Below are 15577 nucleotides of genomic sequence, written 5' to 3'. Positions count from 1 at the left end.
AGGGCCCATCAGGGGGTTGGGGAGCTCCCCCTGGTCACTCACAGAGTAGGGCCGATAGGGGAGTTGGCACACTGCCCCCTGTCACACACAGAGCAGGGCGGATCAGGGGGTTGGGGCGCTGCCCCCTGTCATGCTGATCCCGGTGCTGGGAGGCCTCGCAGCTCCGCTGATCCCAGTGCTGGGAGGCATATTACCCTTTTACTATATAGGATAGAGGCCTGGTGCACGGGTGGGGGCCGGCTGGTTTGCCCTGAAGGGTGTCCTGGATTAGGGTGGGGGTCCCCACTGGGGTGCCTGGCCAGCCTGGATGAGGGGATGATGGCTGCAGCTGGTCACACACCCTTCAGGGTGGGGGTCCCCACTGGGGTGCCTGGCCAGTCTGGGTGAGGGGCTGAGGGCTGTTTTCAGGCTGGGACTGAAGCTCCCAACTGCTCCTTTTTTTTTTTTTTTTTTTTTTTTTCAAAATTCTGGGCCAGCCTTAGCTCTGAGGCTCCAGCTCTTAGGCCTCCGCTCCTGAAAGCAGGTATCTGGTTTGTTTCGGTTCTCGAAACTCTGTATCAACTCCAGCTCTGAGATCCCAGCTGGCTGAAAGCTGGTTTCTGGGGTTTTGTTTAGCATCTATATTTGTTACAATGTTTGAAACTGCAGGCTCAGAGGCCTGCAGCTGCCGGTGGGGAACGTTGGATTCCTCCGTCACTGAAGCAAGCAAGCCTCATGTTAGTTTCAAGCTGCCTGGCTGCCGGCCGCCATCTTGGCTGACAGTTAATTTGCATATCGCCCTGATTAGCCAATGGGAAGGGTAGCGGTCGTACGCCAATTACCATGTTTCTCTTTTATTAGTGTAGATACTAGAGGCCTGGTGCACAAAATTCGTGCATGGCGGGGGAGGGGGGAGGGGGGGGTCCCTCAGCCCGGCCTGCACTCTCTCACAATCCAGAACCCCTCAGGGGATGTCCTACTGCCGGTTTAGGCCCGATCCCATAGGACATCCCTCCTGCAATCCAGGACCACTGGCTCCTAACTGCTCACCTGCCTGCCTGATCACCCCTAACCCCTCTGCCTGCCTGATAGTCCCTAACCACCTCTGCCTCGGCCCCCGCCACTGCTTCATTGGGAAGGACGTCCAGAATGACGTCTGGAAGGTTGTTTGGCTGTCCAGTCTAATTAGCATATTATGCTTTTATATATATATATATATATATATATATATATATATATATATATATATAATGTGTGTGTGCGTGTGTGTGCGCGTGCACGTGTGTGTGTAAATCCTTCCTGTGACTCTTGCCTTACACAGTAAACCCAGTGTTCTCATCACAGCTGATCTGGCCTGTGTGTCCTGACTTCTTCCTGCTCCCTCCAGCCCCACTATTTTCTGAACACATCGCCTCCTCTCTCCCTTTTGCTCACTCTGTTCCAACCACGCTGGCCTCCTTGCATGTGCTGCCTCAGGGCCTTTGCACTTGCTGTTCCCTCTGCTTGGGACACTCTTCCTCTAAACTTCCCATGGTTCACTTTCTCCCGCCCTTAGTTTTAGTTCAGCGTCACCTCCTCCAGAGAGGCCTCCCGACCACCCATAGAACACCGTGCCCTCTGCCAGGCTTCCCACCCCCTCACTCTGCTTTGCCTCCACGGCCCTCCTCACTTCCTGTCAAAAAGATATGCCCAGGAGCCCTAGCCGGTGTTGCTCAGTGGATAGAGTGTTGGCCTGTGGACTTAAGTGTCCCAGGTACAATGCCAGTCAGGGGCACATACCTCAGTTATAGGCTCCTCCCCAGCCCGGGCCCTGTTCAGGGCTTGTGCAGGAGGCAACCAATCGATGTATTTCTCTCACATTGGTATTTCTGTTTTTCCCTCTCTCTAAAAACCAATGGAGAAATATCCTCGGGTGAAGATTAAAAAAAAAAAGAAAAAAAGCTATGTCTAGGTGAACATGATTTTACTTGGAAAAAAGTCTTTGCAGATGCCATGAAGTTAAGTATGTTGAGATGAGATCGTGCTAGATTACCCTGGTGGGCCCTAGGTCCAAGGACTAGCGTCCCTATTGGAGACAGAAGAGGAGATGCAGACGTAGAGGGAATGGCCAGAGATGGGAGCGATGCACCACGAGCCCAGGAACATGGGAGTCACCAGCAGCTGGAAGAAGCCAGGAAGGGTCCTCCCAGAGCCCTGGAGGGAGCATGGCCCTGCCCACACCTTGATTTCAGGCTTCCGGCCTCCAGGCCTGGAGGGAATCCATTTCTTCTGTTCTAAGCCACCCAGTATGTGGTCGTTTGTTACAGCAGCCACAGGAAACTGACACAGCTCCCCTGTCCTAATGACCTCAGCATATTCCTCCACCGGCTCCTTCCCGGGGCCCAGCCCCGGGTGAGCTCACCTCCCACCCCATCACCTGGCTGCAGACCCGAGCTCAGCCTGGACACCTCCCCCGCCGTGACCCGCCACAAGTGGTCGGTCTCAAAGCCCTGTTGCTTTAAGCCAGGAAGTTTGTGGGCATTTGTACAGCAGCCATAAGAAACCAATACACTGTCACAGTGATCGTCTCGGTAAAGGCCTCCCTCCGAGCCTCCGTTCCCGTGTCATGATCATCAGAGCTAGCACTCCTTGTCCCCCTCTGCAGACACCTCCGGTGTCTCCGACAGGCCGTGCACACAGCAGGCGCCTAATGTCTGCCGAGTGAATGCGTGCTCACTATCCTAAACTCTCCCATGAGTGACTCATTCAATTCCCAAGCGCACCCTGTGAGATAGAAACTGTTATCGATCCATCTTCCAGATGAAGAAACTGAGGCAGGCAGAGAGGTGAAGTGACTTACCCAAAGGTCTCCCAGCAGGTACGTGGTGGAGCTGGGAGACTGAGGGAGGCTGCGTCACATTCATAAGAGCTGCCAGGATGACTGGTATAGTTTGCAGCTTGCCAAGGGCGCCTGTCACGGATGCAGCCGGACGCCATCACTGCTCTCAGTGGGCACGGGCTTGGGGGCTGAGGGGTGGGGGAAGCAGAGCACTGCCACCAGAGGGCACCAGACACACAGGGGTGTTTTCTCATCACAAGGGCCAGAAGGCCACTTGCTGGCATTTGGTGGAGGGGCCGACAGCCTGGCCATGCCCGGGACAGACTCCCACATGAAGAACTGTCCGCCCCGGGGCCAGCAGTGCCACTGCGGGAACCACTGAACACCGGGCCCCGCGCCTGCCCTTGCAACAACCGTGCGAGCTAGTGGTTAAAATAAAACAAGGATTCCGCAGCCGCCTGCCTGGGCTCAAAAGTAGCCAGAACAGCCCAGCCGGCTCAGTGGTTGAACATCAACCTATGAACCAGGAGGTCATGGTTCGGTTCCCAGTCAGGGCACAGGCCCAGGTTATGGGCTCGACCCCCAGTGTGGCGTGTGCAGGACAGCTGATCAATGATTCTCATCATTGATGTTTCTGTCTTTCTCTCCCTCTCTCTGAAATCAATAAACACACATTTTTTTAAAAAATAATGCTTTAAAAAACAAAAACAGCCCTACCCGGTCTGGCTCAGTGGATAGAGCATTGGCCTGTGGACGAAGGGTCCAGGGATCGATCCTGGTCAAGGGCACGTACCTCGGTTGCAGGATCCTCCCCAACCCGGGCCCTAATCAGGGTGCCTGCAGGAGGCAACCCATCAATGTTTCTCTCACATCGCTGTTTCTGTCTTTCCCTCTTTGATGTTTTCTCTCTTCTACTCTCTCTGCAAATCAATGAGAAAAAACACACACACAAAAAACTAGCTCAGAACAAACCCGGCTCGGCCACTGACCAGCTCTGTGACCTCAGGCGAGTCTTTGAACCTTCCTGAGCGCGTCTGAAAAATGAGGGAGCCTCTCTCCCTCGTAGCTGAGGAGTAAGGTAACAGTATCAATGCTCAGAGCGACGCCTGGGCGATAATCAGTGACGTTGCGTGTTCGCTGTGACTATTAGTATCTGAGTAGCAAGCGCTCGGGTCTAAACCTGTCACCCCTTCCAGTCCGGGGCCTCTGTGCAGGGGCAGGGTGGACGGGCCTCTCGGCACCATCAGTGTTTGCTGACTCACCAGGGAGTCCCGAGTGCCCCGGCTCCCAGGGAAGACAGACACGGGGCCAGGAGGGGACCACAGGTTTATTGGGGGCTCCACACACGCACTCACGGTGTCACACGACAACGGCACGGTTACTCAATACACACGAGGTGGCCTCCGCCCGCAGCTGGGGCCCAGAGGCAGTGGGGTGCAGTCTCCTCCCTTGCGGCCCAGACCCAGCTGGGTGCCTTCCTCCTGGGCAGCTGAGGGAGGGGCTCCGGGGCGGCCCGGGCTGGAACGGGGAAGCGAGCAGGCAAGTCCATGGAGGCCGGGGCGGAGGGGCCGCTCACTCCAGGGACTGGAGCATCAGCAGCTGTTTCAGCACCTTCGTCTGGCTGGTCTCGCGGATCTCGCCGGCCAGGAACATCTCGTCCACGACCGTGTAAACCTGAGTGGGGGAGGGGACAGGAGGGCCGGCGTGAGGGAAGGGCCCGGATGCGGGTCCCGACCTGGGCGCTGGGGGCTCCGAGGCCTGAGCCGGGAAACGGGCACCAGCAGAGGCGTGGAGGTGCCAACAGGGGTTACGGCCCACCCCCTCCCCTGCCTGTGGCCCCACGGCCGCGACGTCACCAGGAGCCCACCTTGTAAAAATTGAACACCAGGTCCAGTTCACAGACGTTGTGGAAATATTCGTTTAGGACCTGGGAGAGGGAGAGACGGTGAGAGACGGGCAGGGAGAGAGACACACAGAGACAGGAACAGAGGTCATCAGACAGAGATGGCAAAAGAGACCGAGCGGGAGGGAGAGGGAGACAAACAAGAACGAAGATCAGATGACGACAGAAAGACATGGCAAAACGACAGACAGACTGAGGGAGAGGGAGAAAGGAATGGGGAAAGTGACGCGTGGGCACGGAGACAGGTGGCTGCATAAAGACGACAGTGGCTGCAGCAGAAACAAGGACCAAAGAAAAGGGGGAAAGGCCCTGGCTGGTTTGGCTCAGTGGGTAAAGCGTTGGCCTGCAGACCGAAGGGTCCCGGGTTTGATTCCTGTCAAGGGCACATGCTTGGGATATAGGCTTGGTCCCCAGTGGGGGGCGTGCAGGAGGCAGCTGGTCGATGGTTCTGTCTCATCATTGATGTTTCTCTCTCCCCCCTCCTCTCTGAAATCAATAAAAATATGTTACAAAAAAGGGAAAAAGGAGAGAAACACAAAAGGCAGCGAGGTGGGTAGAGAAACAGGCAGGTGCGGTCGAGGAGGGTCTGCGCAGCGGGACCAGGGACGGCCCCGTACTGGAGGCCACCAGGGCCCAGCCCGCCCCCAGGCGCGCACCTCCACGAAGTTGTGGATGGCCTCCAGGTAGGCCAGGTTGTTGTCGTTGACGTCCACGCAGATGCAGAAGTAGAGGCCGGCGTAGCGTCGGTAAATGATCTTGAAGTTCCGGAACTGCGGGCAGAGAGACGGTCAGGGACGGCGTGCCCCAGAGCCCAACGTGCTGGGCAGAGTGGGCCGGAACATCTCCTCCTTTCTCTCACGCCCCTGAGGCCCTGCTCTGTGCCTGGCCCTGCGCTGGGGACACCGTGATGACGGACATGGGCCTGGCCCTCCCCTCCTGGCTCCCAGTGCAGTGCTGAGAGATCCATCCTCAGACATCCCCAGAGAGGGCAGGGGTGGGCTGCAGGAGCCGAGAGGGGGCAGCTAACCCAGCCTGGGGGCCCAGAGGGCTTCCTGGAGGAGGGGGCGCCAGACCTGAGGTCTGGAGGATGAGCAGGAGTGAATGGGCCGGAGTGTTCCAGGCAGAGGGAACAGCCTGCAGAAAGGCCCAGAGCCCAGGAGGAGCCAGGCAGGTCCCACGGCACCCTCCCCACCTTTGCGTGGCTCCCCAGCGCCTCTGGAGAGGCAGAGGCCTTAGCCTGGACGACTCGTTCATTCATCCACAGACTGGCTGAGCACCGACGCGGGGCAGGCTCTGTGCCGGGCAGCAGTCACCACTGGTAACCAAGCCTTGCTCCTACCTGAACTGTCACGGAAAGATTATTCCAGCAGCACACACAACCCAGGCATAAGTGCGCATGGACGGGGACACAGGCGCTAATTGTATGTGTAAGATAGAGAGACAGGCAGGTACAGACACAGAGATGCGTCCTGGGTTGCAAAGCACAAAGCCACCAGCTGAAGCCCCAGGCCCAGGCCTGGCGGGCGTCTGGCGCCACCTGGCGGCAGCTGCGAAGGCCAACGTTAGCCCTGGATGTTTATTCTTTCCAGCTCATCCTTTGGTTAGTTTCTGACCTCATTACAGCGCTGCCCGCACATAACCCACCGACTAACAAGCATGTGTCAGGGTGCATACTCCACTTTCCTTTCTTTAAAAATTTTAATTGATTTTTAGAGAGAGAAGAAGGGAGAGGGAGAGACAAAAGTATGGACGTGAGCCCTAACCGGTTTGGCTCAGTGGATAGCGCGTCAGCCTGCGGACTGAAAGGTCCCAGGTTCGATTCCGGTCGGGGGCATGTACCTTGGTTGTGGGCACATCCCCAGTAGGAGATGTGCAGGAGGCAGCTGATCGATGTTTCTCTCTCAGTGATGTTTCTAACTCTCTACCTCTCCCCCTTCCTCCCTGTAAAAAATCAATAAAAAATTTAAAAAGTGTGGACGTGAGAGGGAAACACACGCCCCACCCGGACTGAGCCTGCCACCTGGACACGAGCCCTGACCGGGCGTCAAACGGGACCTTTCGGGGCCTGGGAAGACGCCCAACCCTCTGAGCCACAGCGGCCAGGGCCACTTTTCCTTTAACTGACACAGTTTGTGACTTGAGACCCCTGCCCTGGAGAGAGGGCTCGTCTCCCGGGCAGGAACGCTCTGCCTGTGCTGCCTGTCAAGCTGGCGGCCCGGGCAGAGCCTGTCGCTGAGCCGCACTCTCTGAGCCTCCCTTCCCGGCTCCCCCTTCCCCCTCCTTCACCGAGGTCGGCCCGACCCACACGTCCTCTGCTACACACTCGGCTCAGCCTCCTCCTGCAGGCTGAGGGGGTCCCCCCTCTGAACGCCTTCGGCCACTGACCACTCCAGCTGTCAGTCTAGGGACAGGGCCATCTCCCCACTGGACAGTGAGCCCCGGAGGGAAGGCGGGCTGTCACCGCGGTGTCCCCAGCCCTGGACACTGACAGGTGCTTCAGGAGACACAATAATGTCCCCTCCCCCCGCAGGGGTGTCCACCTGTGTCTGCCAACCCCTCCCCCGGAACTCCGACTCTGCTCCCTCCTGGACAGACAGACACCTCACTGCTCACCTGCACCTCAGCCTGCTCTTTCCAAAGCCGGTCCGGTCTTAAAGTGACGGTGCCATGCTACCGGTGGGCCGCTCTCTCTCCCACTCCACATCTAACCACTGGTCCTTCCGCTGGCTCTACCTCCCAGTCTTCTGGCCACCCCCACTGCTTCCACACCGGTTCTACTCACCTGCACCTGTCACCTGGACCCTGACTGTCGCCTCCCGCAGCCTCCCTGCTTCTGCTCTTGCCCCCATAGAGGGCCCCCAAGTCGGCCCATGTCCCTCTTCTGCTCAAAACCTTCCATGGCTGCCCCCTCACTCAGAGGAAGGGCCATGTCCTCACCACAGCCCCAAGGCCCTGCGCCATCTGCCCGTGTTATCTTTGTCCTCATCTCCTCCTGTCCCTCCCCCATTACTCCACCTCAGGCGGCTGGCCTTCCTGCTATTCCAAGAATGCCCAGTATGTTCCCGCCACAGGGCCTTTGCACTTGCCAGTACCCGGGGCTTGGAATGTTCCTCTCTCAGATACCATGTCCTTCCCATTCTTCAACCCCTTCAGGCAGGTCTTGGCTCAGATGTCACCTCTTCAATGAGGGTTCTCTGATCAAGCCATTTACAGCCGCATTCCAGCCCCAGCACACACACCCGCATCCCCCACGCGCACCTGGACACTCCATCCCCCACGCGCTTGATGCTCGGGGCCCCTGTCACCACCTGACACTGTATCTTTACCATCAGCTCTGAGGGCAGGGACTCAGTCATGTCTCTTACGTTCGCTGCAGTATCCCAGCGCCCAGAGCAGCGCCTGGCACGCACACACACACACACACACACACACACACACACAGGCTCTCCATAAATATTTGCTGAATTCTTTAGGACACCCAGCCTGGTCTCTTGAACAGGCTAACACCATGGGAACTAAAGGTGGAGACTTCTCGATGAAAAGAGACCAAAGCAATGCAAGACTGACCGGCTTTTAACAACCAGTATTGATAATTTGGGGGAAATTTAAATATTCACCAAGTATTAGAGTAATATTAAAAAAGTATAGCCCTGGCCAGTCTGGCTCAGGACTGAAGGGTCCCAGGTTCGATTCCAGTCAAAGGCATGTGCCTCAGTTGCGGACTCAGTGCCCGGCCCTGGTTGGGATGCCTGCGAGAGGCAACCAATCGATGTTTCGCTCTCAGATCCATGTTTCTCCTTCTCTCTGTCTCTCCCCAGCCCTTCCACTCGCTCTAAAAATCAATGGAAAAATATCCTTGGGTGAGGATTAACAAACAAACAAATAAATAAAAAGTATGATGCATTTTATCAGGTCTGATAATACTATTGTGGAAATGAAAGGCTTTTATTTTCTAAGTCATATCCTGAAATACCATGATGACTGTAACTTAATTGCACATGCTACAGTAAGGGATGGTTTGTTATACTATCCTCTCTAGTTTTGTGAATCTGAACATTTTTATAGTAAGCCTTTAAAAGGCAACCCAGCCCTAGCTGGTTTGGCTCAGTGGACAGAGCGTCGGCCTGCAGACTGAAGGGTCCCAGGTTCGATTCCAGTCAAGGGCACATGCCCGGGTTGTGGGCTCGATCCCCAGTAGCGGGTGCGCAGGAGGCAACCGATCAATGATTCTTTCTCATCATTGATGTTTCTATCTCTTGCTCCCCCTCCCTTCCTCTCTGAAATCAATAAAAAACTATACACACACACGTATATACAGTGGGGCCTTGACTTACGAGTGTCCCAACTAATGAGTTTTTTGAGATACCAGCTGTCTCTCAGCCGATTTTTTGCATTGAGTTGACAGAGTAATTTGAGTTAATGAGCTCCTTAACGAGCTCCTTAACGAGCTCGGTCTCGGAACAAATTAAACTGGTAAGTCAAGGCCCCACTGTGTGTGTGTGTGTGTGCGTGCGTGTGTGTGTGTGTGTATGTATGTATATATATATATATATATATATATATATATATATATATATATAGAAGGCAACCCCCCAAAATTCTTCAGCTCAAAAAAGAAAAAGGTAGAGCAAAAAGGCATAATATTAATACTGATTAAATCTGGGTAGTGGGTGCATGAACCTTCACTCCACTTCTCCCTCATTGTACGAATCTGTACGTTTGAAAAGTTTCACAATGCAAAGTGCCTAAAAAAAGGAAGACAGCAAGCTAACAGCATGCTGAGTGAATGAATGTGGGAAGGGAGGAGGGTCTGGGGGAGGGCCTGAAAGGAGGTATGGGGGGCCGGGGTCTGTCACCTCCACAAAGTTGGTGTGTTTGGCATCTCGGACCGTGACCACGGCGTGCACCTCCTCGATCAACTTCTGCTTCTCATCATCATCAAACTGCATGTACCACTTGGCCAGGCGCGTCTTGCCCGCTCTGTTCTGGATGAGGATGAAGCGGATCTGGGGGCAGCAGGAGAAGGAAGTGAGAGAGGCCGGGGGAGAGGGCCAGCGCTACATACACCCAACAGCCCCACCCATCACCGCCAGGGAGAGAGGGCCACCCCTCCCTGCTGCCTGCCCTCCCCGGGGCCCAGCCAGGCCGCTGGCCACACACTCCCATCCCAGCTCCCTCCAGCCCCTGGAGAGATTTCTCCTCCGCAGAAAAGCCAACTCTGCCCTCAGCTCCCGGGCCCTGAGTCCAAGCAAGGCCCCACCACCTCGTTTGCCTGGCCTTGGACACGAGACCTGCCTTCCTGAGCGCCCATTTCCCCACCGGCAAGACAGGTTTCCTTCTCAGGCTATTTTGCAGGTTAAATCAGTTTGTAAAAACAGTTCAGTAGCTGGCACATAGCAGGCACTCAATAAATGTTTGCATTTCAGACGTCTTTGGTATGGGTCTTGGCAGGGCTAACTTCTTTTTTTCTTTTTACTTACTTTTTTTTTTTTTTTACTTATTTAAAAAAATCCTATCTATACTAATAAAAGGGTAATATGCTAATTAGACCAGACATCTATCCAGACGTCCTTCTGGACAAAGCCACAGTGGCGCGGGCCAAGTCAGAGGTGGTTAGGGGCGACCAGGCCGGCAGGGGAGGGCAGTTAGGGGCAACCAGGCAGGCAGGCAGAGGTGGTTAGGGGCATCAGGCAGACAGGCGGAGTGGTTAGTGGCGATCAGGCAGGCAGGCAGGTGAGCAATTAGGAGCCAGAAGTCCCGGATTGCAAGAGGGATGTCTGAGGGGTCCTGGATTGGAGAGGGTGCAGGCTGGGCTGAGGAACTCCCCCCCATGCACGAATTTCATGCACCGGGCCTCTAGTTACAATATAAAGATGTAATATGCAAATGGTTGTTACATAACGACCAACTGTATAATGACTGGATCACGGATCAGCAGGAGGGTGGGGCAGCAAGAGCTACAGAAGGGGGGAGGGCAGCAAGCTATGAGGGGGTGCGGGGGGAGCTACAGGAGGGCGGCATCAAGCTACTGGCACACGGATTTGTGCGCAGGGCTGCTAGTTGAGATATAATTCACAAACCATAAAACCCACCACACATGTATATAGCTCAATGGTTTTTAGTATATTCAGACAACTGTGCATACATCACCACTAATTCCAGAAACATGTTCCTCAGCCCAGAAAGAAACCCCCCGCCCATTAGCAGCCACCCTCCCCCGCCAGCCCCCAGCAGCCACGAATCTTTCCGCCTCCATGGATTTGCCTGTTCTGGACATCCCCTAGAAGTGGAATCGCACAGCGTGCGACTTGTATCTGGCTTCTTCACTCAGCACAATGTTTCCAAAGTTCATCCACGTTGTGTCCCCCTCTGTGGATAACTTCATTTCCTTTCTCCACTCAGCAGTGGCTGGACACTTGGGTTGTTTCATTTTTTGGGTGATTATGAATCATGCTGTTCTGAACATTCATGTGTACGTTTCTATGTGGTTGTATGTTTGCATTTCTCCAGGGTGGAAACCTAGGAGTAGAATTGCTGGGTCATGTGGTAGCTCTCTATCTAACCTTCAGGAACCGCTAAGCTATTTCCCAAAGCATCTGCCACTTCTTCAGTGACATACCGCTTGGTGCCTCAGTTTACCCACCTGGAAAATAGGGCCACATAAGGGTGTGATGAGGAGTAAACAATATAGGAAAAGTACCCAGAACAGTGCTTGGCTCGGGTCAGATATGAGTATCATCCGTGATGGCTAGAAACTGTGTTTTTTTGTTTTTGTTGTTTTTTTTTAGAAACTGTGTTTTTATGATTCTGAAATGCCAGGTCAACTGTCATAGGGCACACATGAAAGCTGAACGCGTTAATGCCAGGAGTGCTTAGCGGAGTGCCCGTTACACACTGAGCACTCGATAAAATTAGCTATTGTGATGACTGAGGGGCATCTGACCGAGTGGCTAAGAACTCAAACTCGACAGTCTGAATGAATCTCGGCACTGCTCGCTGTGTGTCCATGGGCAAGTCACTGAACCTCTCTGGGCCTTTGTTTCCCCTCTGTATAACGGACATAACGAGAGTCCCTCCCTCCTAAGGCTGTTGCACAGGTTACTAAACATACGGGTCGTAGTACAGTGACTGGCACATACTAAGTGACACGTAGTATAGTGGAACCTCAGTTCTCAAACTCAATTCCTTCTGGAAGGCTGTTCAAGAAGTGCTATGTTCGAAAAGCAAGTCGTTTGTCCCATTTAGAAATCATGTAAATTGAATGAACCCATTCCAGACCCCCCAAAAGGATTCCCTGTTTTAAACTTTCTCAGTTGCCTGTGATCGTTGTTCTAGTCCAGTGATGGCGAACCTTTTGAGCTCGGCGTGTCAGCATTTTGAAAAACCCTAACTTAACTCTGGTGCCGTGTCACATATAGAAATTTTTTGATCTTTGCAACCATAGTAAAACAAAGACTTATATTTTTGATATTTATTTTATATACTTAAATGCCATTTAACAAAGAAAAATCAACCAAAACAATGAGTTCGCGTGTCACCTCTGACACGCGTGTCATAGGTTCGCCATCACTGTTCCAGGAGCACTTCCACGCCCGTAGCAACATCAGCGCTCTCGGTGGCCTCCTTACGGTTTAAAATTGTAGGAATCGTGGATTTCGCCACGCCAGACTCGGGAGCCAGATCAGACGCCTGAACACCTCTATCACACTCTGCAGTTTTTTCTTTTCTCAGCTCTATTGTTGTTCTCACAACTTTCCTTTTCACTTTGCTGCTGCCACTAACCTTCTTAGAACCCAGGGAGACTTATGTGAACAGCGCGAGGTTTAGTGGTAAACTGACTCACACTGGAGCCTTCTCTCCGTTGTCGCCTGACTGATCACACAGGTATCAGTATGACAGGGGGTGTCGGGTCCAGAACCGAGGTGCTGTTCGACAACCGAGACATTTTCCCATGAACAACTTGGTGGAGAACCAAATTGTTCAAGGCGGGAGACGTTTGAGAACCGAGGTTTGGCTGTGTTAGTTCTTCGCAGTATTATCATTCAGCGCCTCTGACTGAGAAAACTACGGCCCAAGTTCACCCGGATAGGAAGCCTGCCTTTGGGCCCAGTTCTATTTGAGACAGGCATGCTCATGCCCATTTTATAGATAAAGAAACTGAAGCTCGGGGGAAGAAGTCTCGCAGCCAGCAAGCAGAGCTGGGAGTCCAATGGCTTTGCTCTGAGCTCCCTTACCCTGCGGGGGCGGGGGGGGGGGGAGGGCGGGGGGGGCGGGGGGGGGGTAGGAGGGAGGGAGAGGGGAGCCCCCGCCCTGTCGCAAGAGTCCACTCTTTCCTAAATCTCGCTCTCCACATATTCTATCCACTTCCCCCCAGCAATCCAGCTGGCTGGGACAGGCTATTACTACCTCCTTCCAAGAACCCCTTCTGCTGAGCCAGGGAAAACCACTTCCGAGCAGGGCAGGGGTCAGGGGCCGGAAGGGAAGGCGCCTGCGTGGGGGTGGACCTCTAGAGGCGGAGGCACTCAGATCCTCCAGGAAGGAGAGCTAGAAGCAAACCTATAGAGTTGAGGGGTGCTGTTCCGACACCCACCACCCTTCATCTCTTTTCCCAGCTCCCGGCCCAAAGAATCCTTTCTTCCGATCCAAAAGCCCCAGCCCGGGGGTCAGGTGCCAAATCCCATACCCAGTCCTTGCTCCAAAAGCCCAATCTCTCACTTCCGTGCCTACTCCGACCACCCCCTTGCCCCCCCCCCCCCCCCGCCACTCACCTCCCCGGTGGGAAGACCTGTCACATTGCACCCCATTTCATGTCTAGTATCCATTCCCTTCCGCCAAGCCTTCTTTCCCCTGCAGCACGCTTTCCCGGGCACCAAAGGCCCATTCCCTACAGTGGTCCACTTCCCGCCTCCACGTCCCAGTCTCCCATCAACAGCGTCCCGCCCGTTTCAGCACCCCCTTCCGCCTGCAATGCCAGCTTCCTGCCTCCGGAGACCCTTTCTCTTTCATCCCGACGTCTCTCTCCTTCTCCCACGCTCCAGCCACGCTCCCAGAGGGCCCTCCTCTTGGGACGCCCCCTCCCTGCCTCCGATTCCTTCTTTCTACCCTCGAGACCCTGCCTCGGCAATTGCCTCCGGTTTCAAAACTCCCCCAATCATCTCCAATGTCTTCCACCCTACAGCCCTCTCCCCTTGGCACCTTATCTCCAACGATCCGTAGCCTCCAAGCACCAGGTGTACCCCCATGCCCAGAACCAGCGCTCAGTTCCCCGCTTCCCGGCCTTTGATCGGCCCCCATCCCGAGAGCTCGAGCCCGGCCCAGACCAACGCACCGCAGCGGGGGGGGCTTGTCAGTGCCCGACTCAGCCTCCAATCTGCACGTGGGCCCACCCTCCTCCGGTCCCCAACGCGAGCGCGCCCCAGTTACCATGGCGACCCCCGTGCGGACCCCAGCTGCCCCGGTCCCGCGGCGACTGGGCGGCTCCCGCTCTGCAAGGTGTTGGGGGATCCAGGGCTAGAGCGGACTTCCGGCAGAAGAATCCGCTCGCCCTCTAGCGCACAGCCCGCTGGGAACTGTAGTCACAAGAATGGGTTTGCGCGTCAGGGTGGCAAGGAGGGGAAAAGAGACGGTCCTTCTTCCCAACATCCTGAGAATTTGTCCATTTTCCTCTGTCCGTTTTCCTCTCCCCGTTTCCCTCTCCCCGTTTCCTCACGCATGCTAGGAGTTGTGTCTTCGGAGGACTACAATTACCGAAACCCTCGGCGGTGAGCAAGCTGAGCGTTGCATTCTGGGAAAAGTAGTTCTCATGGCCCCTCCTCCAAGGCGAGATGGGCATGCTGGGAATAGTAGTTTTAAATAAGAAACGGCATGTGGGACGCTGGAAGTGTAACTGTGTTGCCGTGCTCACCCAGGGCTTTGTTTAAAATACGTTGAGTGTTTCCCTATGGGAGACGGAGAGTAGTATAAGAGCGTGAACTGCGTGTGTGCAAATTCTGCCGTTGCATTTCCTAGCCGTGAGACTTTGGGCCGACAACTTCACCTCTTAATTTCGTCTGTGAAATAGGAGAGATCAAGGGGCCGCCTCGGTAGGATTCTTTGAAAGCTTTGATAACTTCCAAAGTACCTAGCACAGTGCTTGACACATAGTAAGTGCTCAATAAATATTAGCTAACATCATGAATATTCATCGTTAACATCAGGTAATAGGGATCTTCTTACTTCCTGTCCAGAGGTACCTGTCTTCTTTAAGCTACACAAATAGGCCAAGGGCTTTCCCTCGTGCCTTTTGGAAGGCCTTCCCCCCATTCATTCTAAGGCTGGCTTCTTTTCTTTTTTAAAATGTGTTTTTATTTATTTTAGAAAGAGAAAAACATCCATCGCCCCCTACTGGGGATGGAGCCGCCAGGAATAGAACTGATGACCTACCTCTCTGCCCATGGGACAATGCTCCGCGGAATGAGGAAAACCGGCCAAGGGGAGACTGGCTTCTTTTCTCCCTTTGGTTTAAACACCACCTCCACAGACCTGTTTAGAGGCCCTACATATAAAGGTTCCTCTCTCATATCCCCCAAATTATGTAGGTAAGTAGTTAGTTCGATTTTTTTTTTTCACCAGAGCTTAATATATTTTATTGATTTTTTACAGAGAGGAAGGGAGAGGGATAGAGAGAAACATTGATGCGAGAGAAACATCCATCAGCGGCCTCCTGCACACCCCCTACTGGGGATGTGCCCGCAACCAAGGTACATGCCCTTGGCAGGAATCGAACCTGGGACCTTTCAGTCCGCAGGCCAATGCTCTATCCACTGAGCCAAACCGGTTAGGGCTAGTTTGATTTTTTAATAGCCTTTATTACAACTTTTTTCTTTATTACAACTCTC

General features: G+C 54.3%; 1 protein-coding gene and 1 long non-coding RNA gene across 3 annotated transcripts in view; both read right to left on the bottom strand.

Annotated features, from left to right (window-relative positions):
• Nucleotides 1–15577, bottom strand: part of LOC132216699 (uncharacterized) — a 207008-nt gene that overhangs the window by 64997 nt on the left and 126434 nt on the right. The window lies entirely within an intron of this gene.
• On the bottom strand, nucleotides 4107–14275 carry AP2S1 (adaptor related protein complex 2 subunit sigma 1). Of its 2 annotated transcripts, none has more exons than XM_059666042.1 (5): nucleotides 14124–14275; nucleotides 9557–9706; nucleotides 5357–5470; nucleotides 4665–4724; nucleotides 4107–4471 (listed from the first exon to the last, which is right to left on the bottom strand). In XM_059666042.1, the coding sequence occupies exons 1-5, from the start codon at nucleotides 14124–14126 to the stop codon at nucleotides 4370–4372; spliced, it is 429 nt and encodes a 142-aa protein (XP_059522025.1). In that variant the 5' UTR covers nucleotides 14127–14275; the 3' UTR covers nucleotides 4107–4369. The 2 variants fall into 2 exon arrangements, with proteins under 2 accessions (XP_059522025.1, XP_059522024.1); XM_059666041.1 differs by lacking the exon at nucleotides 14124–14275 and adding an exon at nucleotides 13896–14009.

Source organism: Myotis daubentonii, chromosome 15 (genome assembly GCF_963259705.1).
Source record: "Myotis daubentonii chromosome 15, mMyoDau2.1, whole genome shotgun sequence".
In the NCBI taxonomy this organism is placed as follows: Eukaryota; Metazoa; Chordata; class Mammalia; order Chiroptera; family Vespertilionidae; genus Myotis; species Myotis daubentonii.
This window is presented reverse-complemented; position numbering and strand designations above follow the sequence as displayed.

What these genes read in the sequence shown, in the direction of transcription:
- AP2S1 (XM_059666041.1), bottom strand. Translation starts at nt 13,994, where the DNA reads ATGGGGGCCGATCAAAGGCCGGGAAGCGGGGAACTGAGCGCTGGTTCT. An exon ending in TACGGATCGTTGGAGATAAG is followed by an intron (nt 9,707 to 13,895) that starts GTGCCAAGGGGA and finishes TGCTGCCCCCAG; the next exon opens with ATCCGCTTCATCCTCATCCA. An exon ending in AACACACCAACTTTGTGGAG is followed by an intron (nt 5,471 to 9,556) that starts GTGACAGACCCC and finishes CTCTGCCCGCAG; the next exon opens with TTCCGGAACTTCAAGATCAT.